At 42.5% G+C, this 18,707-nt stretch overlaps 2 protein-coding genes across 2 annotated transcripts in view; both read right to left on the bottom strand.

Annotated features, from left to right (window-relative positions):
* The window catches only part of DBNDD2 (dysbindin domain containing 2), a 44,693-nt gene extending 38,329 nt beyond the window's left edge, over positions 1–6,364 (bottom strand). The window contains exon 1 of the mRNA XM_083358986.1: positions 5,509–6,364. Within this exon, the coding sequence (XP_083215112.1) occupies positions 5,509–5,554 (46 nt within the window). The 5' untranslated portion in view covers positions 5,555–6,364. The remainder of the gene's footprint in view (positions 1–5,508) is intronic.
* A 2,772-nt stretch (positions 6,365–9,136) lies between these two features.
* Positions 9,137–18,707, bottom strand: part of LOC310638086 (uncharacterized protein) — an 880,437-nt gene continuing 870,866 nt past the window's right edge. Inside the window, exon 3 of the mRNA XM_083358835.1 lies at positions 9,137–9,516. The gene's annotated coding sequence lies outside the window, so the exon portion shown is untranslated. The remainder of the gene's footprint in view (positions 9,517–18,707) is intronic.

Below are 18,707 nucleotides of genomic sequence, written 5' to 3'. Positions count from 1 at the left end.
CGATCTTCCTTTCACCTGCCTTTCTTAAGAGTAAGCATAGATCCTTCAACCATTCCTGGTAGGGCAGGAGTCATTCATCTGATCATCTTTATAGCCTTAGCTTGTATCTTCTTCAGTATACATAATGTTTAGCAGTCTTAACTAATTCAAGACACCAAATGAGGACAGCATAGAATAGCCTTTGTAGTCTGGTGCCTTCTAAGCTAACGGGCATAATAGCTGGGGAACTGAAATCCCCACACATCTGGTGGCTCCTTGGTCTAGCAAGGCTGTCTTTCAATAAAACTTTTTTTTATCTTCAGCAGACATAAACTTGCAAGAAAACCTGCCAAATCTGGCGATTAAAATCTGCAGAAGTGTCAGGAACAGAGGATATATTTAACCTAAGAGTTCTGGGGCAGGCTTAGATTTTTCTGGGCTGTCTTGAGACCAGGAAGCAATGTCTTGTTTTGGATAAGTCTTGTCAGAATTGTTGGACTGGATTTCTGCTGGGAGTGGTAGCTTTAGTCATTCTTTCTTGTCCAGTTAGATCCTGATTACAAAATGCCTATTGTGAGGCAGGCAACATGAATGAAAGGAGATGGAGGAGGGGTGTTGTTAACGTAGGCACACTTCCAAGAGAAGATTGTGGGAGATGGCTTTTCTTCTTTAAGAAGCTCTTTAAAATCCTTGAGTTTTGAAATGCAGCTTCTTAAGAGTAAAGCATCCTGCTTGGAAAAGTTGCTTCTCTACTTTTAATCAGTACATAACACCTGAAATTCTTTCCAGGCCAGATGTAAATGCTAAGATAGGTTAAATTAGAATTGCTAATGCTAATGGCTCGTGGTTTGCCCACTTGGCCACCGTATAAAATGAAGGGCTTGCACTTGTATGAAAAGGAGTTTTTCAAGCCTGTTATTGCTAAGCCATGATAAAACATTATTATTTATGTTTACTATTAATGTGCACACAGAATTTAGTTCCCCCAAACTCCCAGACATTTTTAAACTGTCATGGCTGAAAAATGGGCAATTGACAATAAAGGTAGTCCCCAACTTGCAAGAGTTTGTTTAGTGACTATTCAAAGTTGGAACAGCACTGAAAAAGGGACTTATGACCATTTTTCACACTTACAACCACTGCATCATCCCCAGGGTCATGTGATCAAACTTCAGATGTTTTGCAACTAGTTAATATTTATGATGGTTGCAGTGTCCTAGGGTCATGTGATCAAATTTTGTGACCTTCTGACAAGCAAAGTCAATGGGGAAGCCAGATTCATTTAACAATTGGGTTGTTAACAACTACAATGATTCACTTAACAACAGTGGCAATAAAGGTCATAAAATGGGGCAAAATTCATGTAACAAATGTCTCACTTAGCAAAATAAACGTTGGCTCAGTTGTGGTCATAAGTCAAAGACTATCTGTATTCAGTCAGGAAAATTCAGAAGCGGTATTAGGGTTGGTTCTAGATTCTGGTTGAATAGCACACATTTATTGAGTTAGAATGAGTACGTAAATTAGAAAGAACATTTTCCATACTGCATGTACTGACTGACATTCTATATATTGCCCGAAATGGTCAGCATCCAACAGCCAAGCAGGATACAAATATAATTGTAAATTCCATGAATGAGTCAGGGAAATTGCAAAAATGTCCAGATTTATTTCAATATTCTACATAACAATTCTATTTTATTATTATATCCATGTTGCAGATAGAAACTTAACTTGAAAAACATAGACCTGCTAAAGTGCTATCTTAAAAATTCATAATTCAAGTCATATTTTCACATCTCACATCACCAGTTTCCAGAACTGTGAAAAGTACTTCCATAGAACCACCTGAGAATTATCCAAATTCTTCAGGCCCCAAAGATGAATTCTACATATAAATGGCATATATTTGTTCCTTTTTGTATAATTTGGCATATTTTTGCAAGTCATGGGGGTGGGGGTTCCTTTTGAGAAAGACTTGACTCCTGGTGCCTGCATGGACAAATCCCTACAGATTTCTTTCTAAGCATCATTTTTGGAAGTGGTTTGCCATTGACTTCTTCTTCCTAAGGCTGAGAAGGAGTGACGAACCCAAGCTGGCTAAACTATAACTTGGTTTTTTCTTTCCTAGTCCAGCACTTTAACCATTAGACCAACTAGGCTCTCATTTATTTCCCAAGGATGAATGCAAAATCATAGCACTGAAAAACAACCATAGGTCCTCATTTCTGTTCTTTTGGGATATAGGAGAAAGCATTCTCTGACTAGCTGGTAATTCCGTACTGCAAACTCAACACATTTTGGAGGTCTTCAGATTAGGAATGCTGATCTATAGGAGCCATAAATTATTTGTCATCTGGAGGTAAATCCCACACTGCTACTATTAAGGTAATTCAGCCCATTCAACACAGCTATTTTCAGGAATGATTCTAGATTTATTGCATGAATATCAATGGACTGTTTCTTTCTGTATTTGCATGGTAACTACAGATAGCTCTTACATAGGTACAGAATGCTTTAATTGTACTGCATGCAGTTGTAGGTATTTGGATTAAGGGATAAATTTTCTTCAGCAAAGGATGTGATTTCCATCCAAATCTGATCTAACACCATTCTTTCCCATCCATCCACCCTTCTTTTCTCCCTTTAGCCTCCTGATTTAATCCACACCACTAATGTTCCTGCAACCAAAACAAAATCTTCAAGAGAGCAGCAAAAGTTAAGGAATAGATTCAGGAAACTTTTTTTTTAATACAGAGCATACTTCAATCCATCTAGAGAATTAAGACAGCTCCCAGACTGAACCAGGCAAGGCTGCTGACCTTACAGTTTGGACCAAGCACAACAAGTAAGCTGCCTCCTTTTGTTGTCCTTGGGGTTTTGAACATCTCTTGTCCTCCCATCAACCTCTCTAATGTGTTCCTGGTTTTATCCTGCTCATCATTCTATATAAAGCAACTCATGGCCCTTAAATAACCAGGTCCTATGATGTTGTCTCTGCTGGGGAGAGAGAGAGCCGTGGCCTGTGAAAATATTTTTAGCTCCAAGACTCAAGGGATTTAAGGATAGGCCAGTCTAGCTTTCATTATGAATTTGAAACAGAGGGGAAGGGTCACAGGATAATAATTCTTTACCTCACCCTGTTTTTCTCAAGTCACCAGCTTTTCAGTCTTTCCTCCCACCTTCCCTCTTTTTCTTGCACTTCATCTTCCCACAGTTTGAGTTATGCTTTTACTGCAGTATCACATCCCAAAGGAAGGCAGAGAAGAGCATTCAAATGGGAATTGTTGATGGATTTTAAATCTCCAGTTTTAGACCAGTTCATCTTTCCATACATATTATTCCTAAGACATGCTTATGCATTATCTCCTACAGAATAGAAGGGTTTTATTTTCTTTTTCTATAAAGGAATTCTACCACTGATCTTTCAACTATTTCCAGTATCTGCCATAGGCTAACAGATCTCAAAAAAGCCAATGTTACTCAATTTCTCTTCAGAGCCTAGGGAAAAAGACTTTAAATGGAGATCAAAAGAGGCTTGTTTTAGCAACCTCATCTAAAAATAAAAGCTTTTCACCCAACAGCAAAAAAACCACACACGTTAGAACTGGACATCACATTAAATGCATCTTTGCATTAAAAAAATACACTTATAATTTAAAAGGAATTAAAATTGTTAATATCAAAGATTGATTGTAAGTGGAGGAATATCTAGAAAAGGGAATGTGGCACATTTGCGTATGACATTATGCAAAGATAGATTTAGCTCTTCCCTTTTGCATCAGAAAAGTTGCCAATGTAAAAATGGCATCAATCTAAGAATCATGTGAATTCATCAGAATTGATACATTCTGAAGAGATATTGCAGCAGAGGGTGCATTTCTCAGGAATAAGAGTTCATGCATAGCTTTTTATGAGGGTGGCAAGTATCTTTACCTTGTCAGGAACATGACATCACTATCACAACATCTCAGGCCCCATCACCCACTAGAGTTAAAAGGTCTCCTTAAATCAAAGCAAGGGGATATAATATAAAGACCAAAGTTGAAATTGCAGGGATGATCCACACAAAAGCCTAAGAACTGTAGGAGAATTTTTTTTTAGAAAGCTGTGGGGGAGGAGGGAGGAGGGCATACTTCGACTAAAATGAGGGGGAGGAAATGAGGACTGGGCTTGTTGCTTTTATTCTTATCCTGCTGTCTGATAGCAATTATCTCCCACTTGCACCTTGTGAAACTACACATAAACTCCCACTGAATTTGCCTATGAGAACAAAACTTTCTCTTTGTCAGGAAAGAAAAATAACTTTACAATTTGTGCTGATCCCAGGGGAAGAGAAAAAGACAGTTGGTGTACTGAATGTATTTTTCTTAGCCAAAACGTGAACACATTTATTTTTGACCATAAACACCTGTCAAATGTAAATTAAACACCTTATATAGACTTGATAGAAGGGTGGGAAGTGGGGAGCCATTGTTTAGATTTGCCTATAGGCATTTCCTGATGGCAGATCAGGAAGAGACTGGAAGAGGCACAAAGTCCAAGGTTAGCAGATGAGTATCTGTAGGCAGGACTAATAAACATGGGGCTTTACAGAGACTTTGGATCATTCCAACGCTAACTGGGGTTGAGATGAGTTGTAACTTCTTAAGAAGAGAGAGAGAAAAATTCTCAACAGCATATAAATGATGTAGCCATATAAATTAGATTGAAACAGGGGAAAAATGCAAGCCTATGAGTCAGATTGTCTTGAGAAAGAAATGCCGTGGGTTGTTGTTGAAGGGACAAAATACTAAGAGATGAACTGCAATTAGAAGACAATGGTTAGGATGGGGTTTCCTGATGTTAATCAAGAGGTGTGGATCCCGGGATTTGTGCGCCAGCAATTCCCCTGCTCCTGAAATGATGCCCAGTCAAGCTATTTTCCCACAATAACCCAGGGCAGGAAAGGAATCAGGAAAGAAAGAAAAAAAAGTCCTGCTCTCAGATGAAAGCTCTTTTTCTCGGAGTGTATATGGAGAGAAGCTGGCCCTGCATTTCTTGGGAACCAGGACTCTGAGCTCTGGGGGTATTAGGGGCGTCTCTTCAGCCTGGCTGGCCCTCATTACTCCAGGCCAGTCGACACAGCCCCCTTTAACACCTGCTGGCTGGGCAAGGCGGGAGTTGTAGGGCGGAAAGTCTGGATGGGAGTTGGATCCTAAAAGGCTGAAAAGGAAGCCCTCTTTCCTCCCCTCCATCTTTCACCTGCCAAGCGCTTTGGGCCATACCCGTCTGCCTTGGCACTTCCGTTACTTAGAAATACCCAGTGCTTTTTTTTTGTAAAAGGAAAAGGTGCCGGAACTCACCCATGTCATACAACCCGCCTTGCCTACCCTACAAGGTTCCAATCCAAAAAAGGTGCCGGAACTCCGTTCTGAGCGTTCTATGAGAAAAAAAAAGCCCTGGAAATACCTAATAAAAGTTTCGGTTCGAAAAAGGAGGGAAGGGGAGCGCCCACCCTGGGTTTCCCCAGGCAAAGGGCGGACTTACAGGGCAGCCTCCGGCTGTGAGCGTGATGGGTTTCGGGTCCTGACATCGCTTTCCGTGGGCAACTACGCGTTGGGTCGCCTGGATAGTCTCTACGGCCTTCCCGGGCAGAAGGGCTCTCTCTCTCTCTCTCTCTCTCTCTCACAGCAGATGGGCCGCGAATACTCCCGCCGCTCCCAAGCGCCTTCTCATCTTCCCAGGGAGTGGTCCAGCTCGGGGACTCCACCGGCCACCAGCTGAACTCCGGCTGTCTGGCTCCGGCAGGGCTGACTGGGACTTCGGCGGCAGAATGTACCAAGTGGCGGAGATGCCAAGGGGGTGGAGCCGCAGATGGCGGGGCGGCGTGTGCGCTTGCGAGGGGGGGTGGTGGTGGGTGTTTGCTCTTCGTGCCGAATTTTCCGCCCGCCTCGTTTGGCGAGGTCGGAAGCGGAGGACGGGATGAGGAGGCTGGAGTGGCGCAGACGTTCCCCAGCACGTTGGAGCCCCCCACAGACTCGCCCGTGGCTTTTTATTTTTATTTTTATTTTTTTATTAGACTGCTTTTCCCAGGACCACCGCAGACTTGGAAAACGGACGGGGATTAAAGGGGGAAAAAAAAGACTCTGGCGGCAGCAGTCGGAGAAGAAAAGGCTTAAGGCTGGAAAGATGGGCTGTCAGGAGGGACTCCGGGGCCGATCAGTGAAACAAGCAGAAGCTCATCGTCTTAAGCAATCTTCATTCAGCTCACTTGACTTTGCAGGGTTGTTGTTGTGGAAGAGAATGAAGGAGGAACTGCGCCCTACGTAGGAACGTAGAGCTTCCAAAAACGTGTGGAAATAGGATGAAAATGATAATATTACAGCCGATGTAGCCTTAAATGTGCCTTTCAGACACCTAAATGTACCTTCAGATGCTTGAAAGCCAGCAGGCTCTTTCTTTCATACAAAAGGGAATGCAAGGAGAGCAGTGTTTCTCAAACTTGGCATCTTTAAGAGGGATGGATTTCAACTCCCCCAATTCCCTAGTTGGTTGGATGGCCTGGGAATTTTGAGAGTTGAAATCCACCCGTCTTAAAACTGCCAACGTTGTGAAACACTGATATAGAGAATTTCGTTTTGACTGAGTGTCTTGTGGCTTCAGTATGGCACAGAGAACTGGAAATTTAAGATGCGTCCATACTAAATGGGAAGTCCCTGTGTTTTGAGCTATTTTCCATTTATGTGGGGAGGTGAGACAGGTGCTTCCATTCCCTTGTGGTTGCAGAGGGAACCCAGGCAAGGAGGGCAGGCAGTGCGGGAGGTGTGATAAACTAAATTCCTTCCTTGTCTGAAAGCGCCTTTTCCGGCAAACAATTTTTTATTAAAAGGCCTAAGATCAATTAGGAGACAAACTCTTCACCAAGTGGAAGGTCAAACACGTTCCTGACAAACATAGCAGACAATTTCGTCTCCCCAAAAGTAAAGGAAACTAAGGGATCAGCCATATTGGACTTAATTCTCACTAACAGAGAGGAAATGATAGAAGGTGTTGAAGCTATAGGAACCTTGGTGGGGGGAGTGATCCTGCAGTATTGGAATTCAACATCTAGAGGCAAACAAAGTCATTACCAAAAGCCAACATGGGTTTGTCAAAAACAGATCATGCCAGACAAATCTTATTACATTCTTTGACAAAGTGACAAAATTAGTGGACCAGAGGAATGCTGTGGATATAATTTACTTGGACTTCAATAAGGCATTTGAGAAAGTAGACTACAACCTACTACTGGATAAGATAGAAAAATGTGGGTTAGATAGCATCACCACCAGATGGATTCGTAGCTGGCTGACCATCCGCACTCAATGGAACTGCATCTGCATGGATGGAAGTATGCAGTGGGGAACCCCAAGGCTCTGTTTTAGGCCCAATGCTCTTCAACACCTTCATCAATGATTTGAATGAGGGGATAGATGGGAAACTCATCGAATTTTCAGATGACACCAAGCTGGCAACAATAGCCAACACCCCAGAAGATAGGCTTAAGATACAGAAGGATCTTGACAGATGTGAACACTGGGCCCTATCTAACAAAATGAAATTCAGTGGTGAAAAAAGTAAGGTTCTACATTTAGGTAAGATAAACAAAATGCACAGGTATAGTATAGGTGGTACTTGGCTCAATAGTAGTAATTGTGATGGGGATCTTGGAGTTCTATTGGACAATCACTTAAATATGAGCCAGCAGTGTGCTGCAACCACCAAAAAAGCCAACACAGTTCTAAGCTGCATTAACAGAAGGATAGACTCAAGAGCACGTGAAGTATTAATACCATTTTATAAGGCCTTGGTAAGACCATACTTGGAATACTGCATCCAGAGTTGGTCAGCAAAGATATTGAGACTAGAAAGAGTACAGAGGAGCAACAAAGATGATTAGGGAACTGAAGGCTAAAACATATAAAGAATGGTTGCTGGAATTGGTATGTCTAGTTTACTGAAGAGAAGGGCAAGGGGTGACATGATAGCAGTGTTCCAATATCTCAGGGGCTGCCACAAAGAAGAGGGAGTCAAGCTAATTTCCAAAGTACCTGAAGGCAGGACAAGAAGCAATGGATGGAAACTAATCAAAGAGAGAAGCAATCTAGAAACTAAGGAGAAATTTTCTGACAGAACAATTAATCAGTGGAACAACTTGCTCCCAGAAGTTGTGGAAGTTCTTAAGAAGAGATTGGACAACCATTTGTCTGAAATGGTGTAGGGTTTCCTGCCTGAGCAGAGGGTTGGGCTAGAAGACCTCCAGGGTCCCTTCCAACTCTCTTATTCTGTTCTGTTTTGTTCTGTTCTATTCTATCACTTTATCGGATATTTTGCCACCATAGACTAACATGGCTCTCTTCCCACAGTTTCTCTTGTCTGATGATATTAGTGATGAATACTAAAGGATTCAGAAAAATGTGTGAGGTATAAAGATCAATGCTGCCAAAAAAAAGCTGCTTACAGAACTAATAATTCTGTGAGTCCAATGTTACTTAATCCACTGGTAGTGTCTAATGTCTCTCTGGCACACAGATTTTCTCTCCTAGATATCTTGTTCCTGTGAAATGATTTGATCTGTTTTGATCTATTATTAATCAGTTTGAAGTACTCCTGCACATTGAGCACAATTAATTGATGGGATTCAGTATGCTACTTGAGATGCAGATACTGCTGCTAGCTCAGACAAATTAAAGGATGATGCTATGAATGGTTATTAACCAGGAAGGTTAATAGAATCTCCTTATGTGGGACAGATATCTGTGGGGGACAATCCTGTCAGATACTGTATTTTTGTGCTGATGGATAAAATGTCACCCAAGGTGCTCCAAGCAACTGAAATGCCTGATATATTCAGGATTTAGTACACCCATTTATGGTAGTTCTTATCCTGTAGTTCTTAATTAGGCAAACATTAACCAGCCTTCATGGGCATTGAAGATAAGATGTAATAGTCTTTTTCATGTATACATGTTCTAAACCCAATGCTTTAAAATTGAAGTGCAACAGTGTGATACTTTTTTTTTATTGAAAAGTTTTAAAATACAATTTTCCTTTAAAAAAACCCCCTTCCCCCTCCCTCCTCCCCCCCTACCTCCCCTCCTCCCCCCTCCCTCCTCCCCCCCTACCTCCCCCCTCCCCCCCCTACTTCCCAGAGCTGAATACAAGGTATATATATATATAAAAAAAAGCAAACCTAAGCAACCATATACTAACAACTATAAATTCTAAAATCCATCACTCTCTAGCTTATATAGGATAAAACAAACCTTAACAATATTAAATATATGTATAAAAAAAACTAGAATAAGAAAAGGACACTCTCTAGCTTATATAGAATGGAACAAACCTTAATAGTATTAAATATATATTAAAGACAAAAAAAAAGGAAAAAGAAGAAAAAAAACCCTTCTCAACCCTATACTTATCCTAAATAAACTCCATCCATTTTATCCATTCCATGATATAACATTCTTACAAATAATTTCCCAAATTAACCAAGGATCCCAAATCAAAAAACTTTAAAGTCAACTCTTCTGTAATCAGCCGTTCCTCTTCCAGTACCACAATCCAAAAAAGCTCACCCTTTCCACAGAACCACCAAATATAAAAATATATTGCGTCTACACCCAAATCTTTTCCCCCCTCCCCTACTTGACTACTTGACTATATCGTAAAAGTTCCATAGACTTCTGCAATTCCTGCTACTTTCTCTTCTTAGATCGTTTTGCAGCAGCACGCGTCACCCTCTGTTTTATAGATTCATCCGACGAGGTTGTATCTTGATCTCCTCCAACACCGTTGTCTTCTATCTGACCATCTTCGGCCTCTTGATGCACTCCTTCTCCAGATCCCTTTCCAGCTTCCAAAAGTGTTAATGGCGTTGCATTTAAAACATTATTGTAGAAATCACGCGCTTGCATCACAGTAACCAAACGGTACTTTTTACCTTCGTGCGTCACCATCAACCCCAGCAACAGTGTGATACTTGAAAAAAATATATAATTATAATCTCCAATATCTAGGGGAAGGATCCATCACAGCCTTTTATTGGCCACATTTGTCCACTTCCCCCTCCTTTGCCATTTTTGGGACCACTTTGAATGACTGACAGATGCATGTCACTCCTACATTTGTAACACCTAGTAATTGGTTCTTGATTCCTGATGCTGCCATGCAAATAAATCAAAGGATGAGAATTGCACAGAGTATAATTCTGCTAGCTGTGCAGCTAGAGCACTCCAACTCTGGCTGTATAGTAGCATTTCCAGTTTTACCATTTGTTCATTCAGGTGTCTTCTTCCAGAAGATTGACTTTGAGTCTTTATTGTCTGCTTTGACTCATGGCTGACCATGGGAGAGAGGGATGTGGTAATAACCAGATCTTTTCCCCAGTCTATGCCATTGACCAAATCAGGCTAGTTGTTCCACATTTAGGGAGGATTTGTCACCTCCAGGGCAAGAGAGTGCCCTAAAGTCTCCTTCATCCAAGTTGTTGTGATTCAGGGTCAGCCTGTGGGTTCGGCATTTGGGTCGGATGATTCAGAGGAGGAGGAGGGGGGTGTTGGAGAGGTTGCTGAGGGGGTTGGAGAGCTTGCTGATGAGAGCCCTCAGCCAGGCCCCTCCCACCTGGTCACGACGCAGACCCAGCTGTGTGAGCCTGACAGCGTGGATGAAGATGACCCACAGCTGGCCCTGTTCAAGGACGCCCGACGCAGGAGGCAGTCAATCAGGAGTAAACAGAGGAAGGCAATGGGGCACCTCGGAAGGAGGCAGAGAGAAGCCACGCCCTGAACTGTATAAAAGGGGAATGCATGGGAGGGCTGGTTTGCTGAAGGCAACCGTTTGAATAGTTCCTGTTTCATGGTTCGTGTTTGCTCTCTTTGCTCTCTTTGCTCTGTTTATGTTTTTATGTTAATAAATTTGGCAGGCTTAGTTCCAGCCTCTTGCCTTCTTGTAAAAGGGGTTGTCCCTGCCTTATGTGCAGGGCCGGTAGCAGGCTGGTACAGAACACAAGTCATCATTGAACACAACCTTGGCTTCTTTCCACCAAGTGGTCTTCAACAGGAGTGTATTAACATCCATAATCACTGAGCCACTGTGGAAGGTCTTAGGGACTATGGTGAAAATATGGGCCTGTTGTCCCTCTTTCAACCTTTTCTTCTCCCTCCTCCAAGATTGGAGGCCTGGAATGCATACAATTCCCATCTGGGGGATATTAAATTCAAGGAGGCTGTTTAGCATTGGGTCAGCATGTTGTTGTGCTATGTTGTTGTTAGCTGCGAAGTCGTGTCCGACCCATCGCGACCCTATGGACAACATTCCTCCAGGCCTTCCTGTCCTCTACCATCTTCTGGAGTCCATTTAAGCTCACGCCTACTGCTTCAGTGACTCCATCCAGCCACCTCATTCTCTGTCGTCCCCTTCTTCTATTGCCCTCGATCTTCCCCAGCATTAGGCTCTTCTCCAGGGAGTCCTTCCTTCTCATTAGGTGGCCAAAGTACTTGAGTTTTAGCTTCAGGATCTGGCCTTCTAAAGAGCAGTCAGGATTGATCTCCTCTAGGACTGACCGGTTTGATCGCCTTGCAGTCCAAGGGACTCGCAGGAGTCTTCTCCAGCACCACAGTTCAAAGGCCTCAATTCTTTGGCGCTCAGCCTTTCTTATGGTCCAACTTTCACTACCATACATTGCAACTGGAAAGACCATAGCCTTGACTATACGCACTTTTGTTGACTGGGTGATGTCTCTGCTTTTTAGTGTGCTGTCTAGATTTGCCATGGCTTTCCTCCCCAGGAGCAAGCGTCTTTTAATTTCTTGGCTACAGTCCCCATCTGCAGTGATCTTGGAGCCCAGGAAAACAAAATCTGTCACTACCTCCATTTCTTCCCCATCTATTTGCCAGGAATTGAGAGGGCCAGATGCCATGATCTTGGTTTTCTTAATGTTAAGTTTCAACCCAAGTTTTGCACTCTCCTTCTTCACCTGCAACAAGAGGCTCTTTAGTTCTTCTTCACTTTCTGCCATTAGAGTGGTATCATCTGCGTATCTTAGGTTGTTGATATTTCTTCCGGCAATCTTAATTCCAACTTTTGATTCATCTAGCCCTGCCTTTCTCATGATGTGCTCTGCATATAAGTTAAATAGGCAGGGCGACAGAATACAGCCTTGCCGGACTCCTTTCCCAATTTTGAACCAATCAGTGGTTCCGTGTCCAGTTCTCACTGTTGCTTCTTGACCCGCATATAGGTTTCTCAAGAGACCAATAAGATGGTCTGGTACTCCCATCTCTTTAAGAACTTGCCACAGTTTGTTATGATCCACACAATCAAAGGCTTTAGCATAGTCAATGAAGCAGAAGTAGATGTTTTTCTGGAACTCCCTAGCTTTCTCCATGATCCAGCGTATGTTGGCAATTTGATCTCTAGTTCCTCTGCCTCTTCGAAATCCTGCCTGCACTTCTGGTAGTTCTCGATCCACATACTGCTGAAGTCTAGCTTGTAGGATTTTAAGCATGACTTTACTAGCATGAGAAATAAGTGCAATGGTGCGATAGTTTGAACATTCTTTGGCACTGCCTTTCTTAGGAATTGGAATGTAAACTGATCTTTTCCAATCCTGTGGCCACTATTGAGTTTTCCAAATTTGCTGGCAAATTGAGTGTAGCACTTTTACTGCATTGTCTTTTAAGATTTTGAATAGCTCAGCTGGAATACTGTCACCTCCACTAGCTTTGTTGTTGCTCAGCTTTTCTAAGGCCCACTTCACTTCACATTCTAGGATGTCTGGCTCGAGGTCAGTGACCACCTCATTGTGATTATCAGGGACGTTAAGCTCATTCTTGTATAGTTCTTCTGTGTAATTTTGCCACCTCTTCTTAATCTCTTCTGCCTCTGTTAGGTCCCTGCCATTTTGGTCCTTTATCATGCCCATTTTTGCATTAAACGTTCCCTTCATTTCTCCAATTTTCTTGAAAAGATCTCTGGTCCTCCCTATTCTATTGTTTTCTTCTATTTCTTTGCACTGTTCATTTAAGAAGGCATTCTTATCTCTTCTAGCTATTCTCTGGAATTCTGCATTTAATTGGGTGTATCTTTCTTTTTCTCCCTTGCCTTTCGCTTCCCTCCTTTCCTCAGCTATTTGCAAAGCTTCCTCAGACAGCCATTTTGCTTTCTTGCATTTCTTTTTCTTTGGGATGGTTTTGGTTGCTACCTGTTGTACAATGTCACGAACCTCTGTCCATAGTTCTTCAGGCACTCTGTCTATCAGATCTAATTCCTTAAATCTATTTGTCACCTCTATTGTATATTCAACAGGGATATGATTTAATTCATACCTGACTGGCCTAGTGCTTTTCCCTACTTTCTTTAATTTAAGCCTAAACTTTGCAAGGAGAAGCTCATGGTCTGAGCCACAGTCAGCTCCTGGTCTTGTTTTTACTGACTGTATAGAGCTTCTCCATCTTTGGCTGCAGAGCATATAATCAATCTGATTTCTGTGTTGACCATCTGGTGATGTCCATGTGTAGAGCCGTCTCTTGGGTTGTTGGAAAAGAGTGTTTGCTATGACCATCGTATTCTCTTGACAGAATTCTATCAGCCTGTGCCCTGCTTCATTTTGCACTCCAAGGCCAAACTTGCCTGTTATTCCAGTTATCTTTTGGCTTCCTACTTTAGCATTCCAATCCCCCATGATGATAAGAACATCATTTTTTGGTGTTAGTTCTATAAGGTGCTGTAGTGCTTCATAGAACTGGTCAATTTCATCCTCTTCAGCACTGGTGGTTGGGGCATAGACTTGGACTACTGTGATATTGAATGGTTTGCCTTGGATTCGAACTGAGATCATTCTGTCATTTTGAGGATTGTATCCCAGTATTGCTTTTCCTACTCTTTTATTGACTATGAAGGCTACTCCATTTCTTCTGAAGGATTCTTGCCCACAGTAGTATACCTGATGGTCATCTGAATTAAATTCACCCATTCCTGTCCATTTTAGTTCGCTGATACCTAAGATGTCAATGTTCAGTCTTGTCATCTCTTGTTTGACCACGTCCAGCTTTCCTTGATTCATGGATCTTACATTCCAGGTTCCTATGGAGAAAAAATCTTTACAGCATCGGACTTTCCTTTCACCACCAGACACATCCACAGCTGAGCGTCCTTTCGGCTTTGGCCCAGTCGCTTCATTCTTTCTGGCGCTACTAGTACTAGCCCTCTGCTCTTCCCCAGTAGCATATTGGACGCCTTCCGACCTGAGGGGCTCATCTTCCAGCGTCATATCGTTTTGCCTTTTGGTACTGTCCATAGGGTTTTCATGGCAAAGATACTGGAGTGGGTTGCCATTTCCTTCTCCAGTGGATCACGTTTTGTCAGAACTCTCTGCTATGACCTGTCCGTCTTGGGTGGCCCTGCACGGCATAGCTCATAGCTTCATTGAATTACGCAAGCCCCTTCGCCACGCCAAGGCAGTAATCCATGAAGGGGTGTTGTGCTATAGGCCAGGGCTTTTCAACCAGTGGTATGGGTACCACCTGTGGTATATTGGCACCTGGCAGGTGGTACGCGACCATCCCAGAAAAGTGGTAGTGGGGGAGGGGAATGAGGTGAACTGGTGGCAGCACCACACAAGCCTGAGCAAGAGAAGGCTGGAGCTGCAGGGCTGTCAGGGCTCAGTGGAAGCGCCAGGATCAGCTCCAGGCTCCAGCTGGACCTCAGTGCTGATCCTGGCGCTTTTGAGCCCAGAAGAAGCACCGATCAGCTGGAATCTTGCAGCAACTCCAGGGTCTTGTGATTTACATTCAGATGCTTGGCAACTAATTCATATTTATGATGGTCCCAGTGTCCCAGGGTCATGTGAAGTGACCAAAATCTGCTGCAACCACCCAGCAGACGGGGGGGGGGGGGGAGGGATAAAAACCAAACACCTCCCACTCCAGCCCTACTGCCAATCCTCAACAGAAATGCTCACAACAATGAAAACCTCAGACAAGAGGAATAGCGCCGCCGGGCGGGCAGGCAGGTAGGTGCCTTGCTCGGCTGTGGCTTTGGGGGCACTTTTTTCAGTGCCATTGTAACTTCGAACAGTCACTAAGCAAACTGTTATAAGTCGAGGACTACCTGTACATCATTTTTTTCCTTTTTTTGTCATCAAGTTTTTGGCACCTTGCTAGGCGACTGGTGGTACTCGGATGTTGCCATATCCTAAAAGTGGTACAGTGGGTGAAAAGATTGAAAAGCCCTGCTATAGGCTATCTTAACTGGCTTGCTTGCCTTGTCTTTTCATGCATTTTTCTTTTACTTCAGGCTGCCCTTCTGATTTTAGACCAAACCTTTTGTCTTTTCGTTTGGGATCACTTGCTTTTGTTCTTTTCCATACCAGCGGTTGATTGTATTGTAGAGATGAAAAGTGACAGTTTCAAGAACTCATATTAGAGGAATGAGGAAAAATGCTGTGGAATTCCAAATGCTGTTTAACTAATCCACATGGCCAATGTAACCTATATGTAATTCAGCAGCATGAGGAGGGCCACAGATCCCCTCCTCAATGCTAGAACCCATAAGGTTGTAGCTATATAAGGATGGGAGAAGATTTCCCAGTTAGAGGAATTTTGGGCAGATCTGGATATTATTGAATTTTCATGCACTGTTTTTGCAATTCTATTTACATGCAAGGGAGCTATCTATGGAATCTGGTTGCTAATGAAAGATATTTTTTAGAGTCAGAGCAGCATTCGTCAGCAGTGAATTGACTCAGTGCCAGTTTAGAAGGTGGAATTAAAATTGGATTTTATTTAAAGCTGTCCTTTACAAAAGGTACCACATTGCCAAGTTGTTTGCACTTTTTAAATTCAGGAAATGGCCTTGGAATAATTTGCTGAACATAATCCACGGTTTTTGTCTAAGTATGTGTCATGAAGTCCATTGTTGTGACCCTAACATTCTAGTAGGTACACTCACCTCTGAGTCAAACCTTTCTCCTATTAATTTTATGGACATTTTTACATAGGTTTCTTGGCGTAATATGTGTAAGATCGCGTGGTTACACACAAAAGGAACACTCAGGTGGGTGTGAAGGACTCTTTATTGAAATCAAGACTTGCAAGCTTACAAGGGGTTTACCTGGCGTGCTTTTATACCTGCCCAGGTGAATGCCAACCAATAGCTTCAAACCTGGGCTTCCCGCCAGTGCAGGTAGCCAATCGTTTTAAACCCTGGCTTCCCGCCAGGTCTGGCTATAGCCCAGGGCTGTCAAACCTGTTTAAACCAGGCTTTCCCACCAAATGCGGTTATAGCCTGGAGCTGTCCAGCCCCGCGCCTCCTGCTGTGGTGACAGTTCGTGTACGCTGGAACTGCATACACTACAATATGGAAGGAGTTTGCCATCATTTTTTTTCCTGGATGAGTTTTAGATTTCTTAATTTAGCCTACTGCAGTGGTATATTCTGGCAGCCTACTAACCTATCCTAACCAATTAACAATACTAATTTTGTTTCATTTAGAACAGTGTTTTTCGGTCTCGGCAGCTTCAAGGAGTGTGGACTTCAACTTGTAAAATTCCCCACAACTCGTAAAATACCCCACGCAGCTTGCTTGCTGTTTGGGGAATTCTGGGTGTTGAAGTCCCACATCATAAAGTTGTTGATTGCCTTTGATCTTAAAGCAGCAGTATGACCCTTTGCCCAAGGTAGGTACCTGTTGTAGAAGCGTAGTATATACAGTATGTCTTTCAAGAACAGTGTCAACTATTTGTGAGACACTTCAGTGTTTATTTTAACAGGTTCATGAATCAAGGTGTTAAATGCCAGATAGTGGATGGACTAATCATTTTTATTACTTGACAGTTCTATTAAAAATAAGGATGGAATCTTCCTTGCTTATCTATCCTGCTTTACTGTATAGTTTCCATGGTGATTTTAATCTGAGCAACATTGCCCCCTGCTGATTAAATATCAATGCATCCTGCATTTCATAATCTATTTAATATTTTTAGACCTGCTATCAGTTAAAATTCCAGCTTGCTTGATACTCTCATTCCTTTCAATCTCCTCATTCATTACATCTGAGAATAATTTCTTTCTGTGCTTCAAAATAAGGTGCAGTGTCTAAAATGAAGGATGGGATGTCAGGATTCAATGGCACATGCGAGGCATTGCTCCCAAATCTGTAAGTTGCCTTAAAAAAATCACTCTACATGCCTAGGTTTATGAATAACTGATAAGTGGTTAGCTCATTCTGGTCTAATTATGAAAGTCAACTATAATCTGAAAATAAATAATTTTGATTATTTCCCTTTGTACAGTACAGTCCATGACTATAAGGCCCTTAATTCCAAATATGGAGGAGTCCAAATATTGCTTCAAAGTTACTAACTCCTTAGCTGTCATTGGGTACTGTCATTTGGTAGGTATTTTAATCCCCAGGACTAGGTCAATGGCACAGTCACAGTCTCGGGGAGGGGGGGACTAAAAGAGAAGCTTCCTCCTCCTGAAAAATGTATGTGAAATCTGCATACTTGCCAGGTAGGTTGGTGACCTCCTTATCAGATTTCAATGTCAGTTGGAGTAGAAGGATTGGTCCTCAGAGAATTATGATCGATGCAAGCTGAGCCATCAAAGGAAATAGTACGTCTCTTCTAACAAATTGTGGGGCTGAGCCCTCCAGTCCCCCAAATTATTGGAAGGTCCAGGTGGTTAGTCACATAAAGGGTTAACATTTCAGTGTGTTCCACGATGGTTAAGTGCAAAGGGACTGTGGAATTGGACCTGCCTTCGAAAGTTGACCATCAATGGTTTTTAGTTGCAACAGGGACTTCAAAGGGATATGGGAATCTTTGGCACTTTCACTGTTTTGAAGTCCATAAAGTTGGCTGTTGCCCCAGAATCCAATAACACAGCAACAGTTTTTTCCTGCTTGCCTGAGAGAGATAAAGTAACATGAGTCTTGTCAATGCTGCTAACATCAGATGTTCTTGCTTTGACAACAGATGAAAATGCAGCCATTTTCTCTATGCTTTCAAAATTAGTTGGTGCTGGGATGGGGGATTGGGATGAGAGTTCAGTTAGTCATAATAATAGTAATAACTCTGCCGTGGGAATCCAAGGACAAACTGGATCCTGAGCTGATAACATTTTGGCAGGCTGGAGAGCTGGGGAGAAAGCCCACATTTCAAGCTAATTGGAGAATGTGCTTTATGACTGTTTATTGGGGGTGGGAATTGTAATTTGTTACTTTGTATCCAGGTGAGGGGAATTTAGTTTTTGGGTTCGACTATGTAGTGCCGATACTTTGTTTCCCGAATAAAAGATTCTTTAAGGTAAACAAAGCCTCGAAGTTCTTTTGAAGGGTTTCATCTGTCAGAACCATGACAATACCTTGATGGGGTTGGATATGAGCTTTGTTTAGTTCTTGAATAGTCCCTCCTGTGAGCTTTTGACATGTTTACCCCTAGCCTCCAGCTGAGCCTGCTTTTCTCCCACAATACCACTTTGGGCATATCTAATTTGAAATCTTTCCAAACTTTGGAGTGCAGAATTGAGTTTCAGCCCAGGCCTCAATGATGAATAGAAAGAAAATTCTTCCCCACATCATGAAATTCCTTATAGGCTTCTGTGATGCTTCTTTTTTTTTTAAATCCCATTTATATCCCGCCCTTCTCCGAAGACTCAGGGTGGCTTACAATCTAAAGCACAAATCAATGTGCTTAGCAATAG

The sequence above is a fragment of the Vipera ursinii genome (genome assembly GCF_947247035.1).
Source record: "Vipera ursinii genome assembly, chromosome: 3".
In the NCBI taxonomy this organism is placed as follows: Eukaryota; Metazoa; Chordata; class Lepidosauria; order Squamata; family Viperidae; genus Vipera; species Vipera ursinii.
This window is presented reverse-complemented; position numbering and strand designations above follow the sequence as displayed.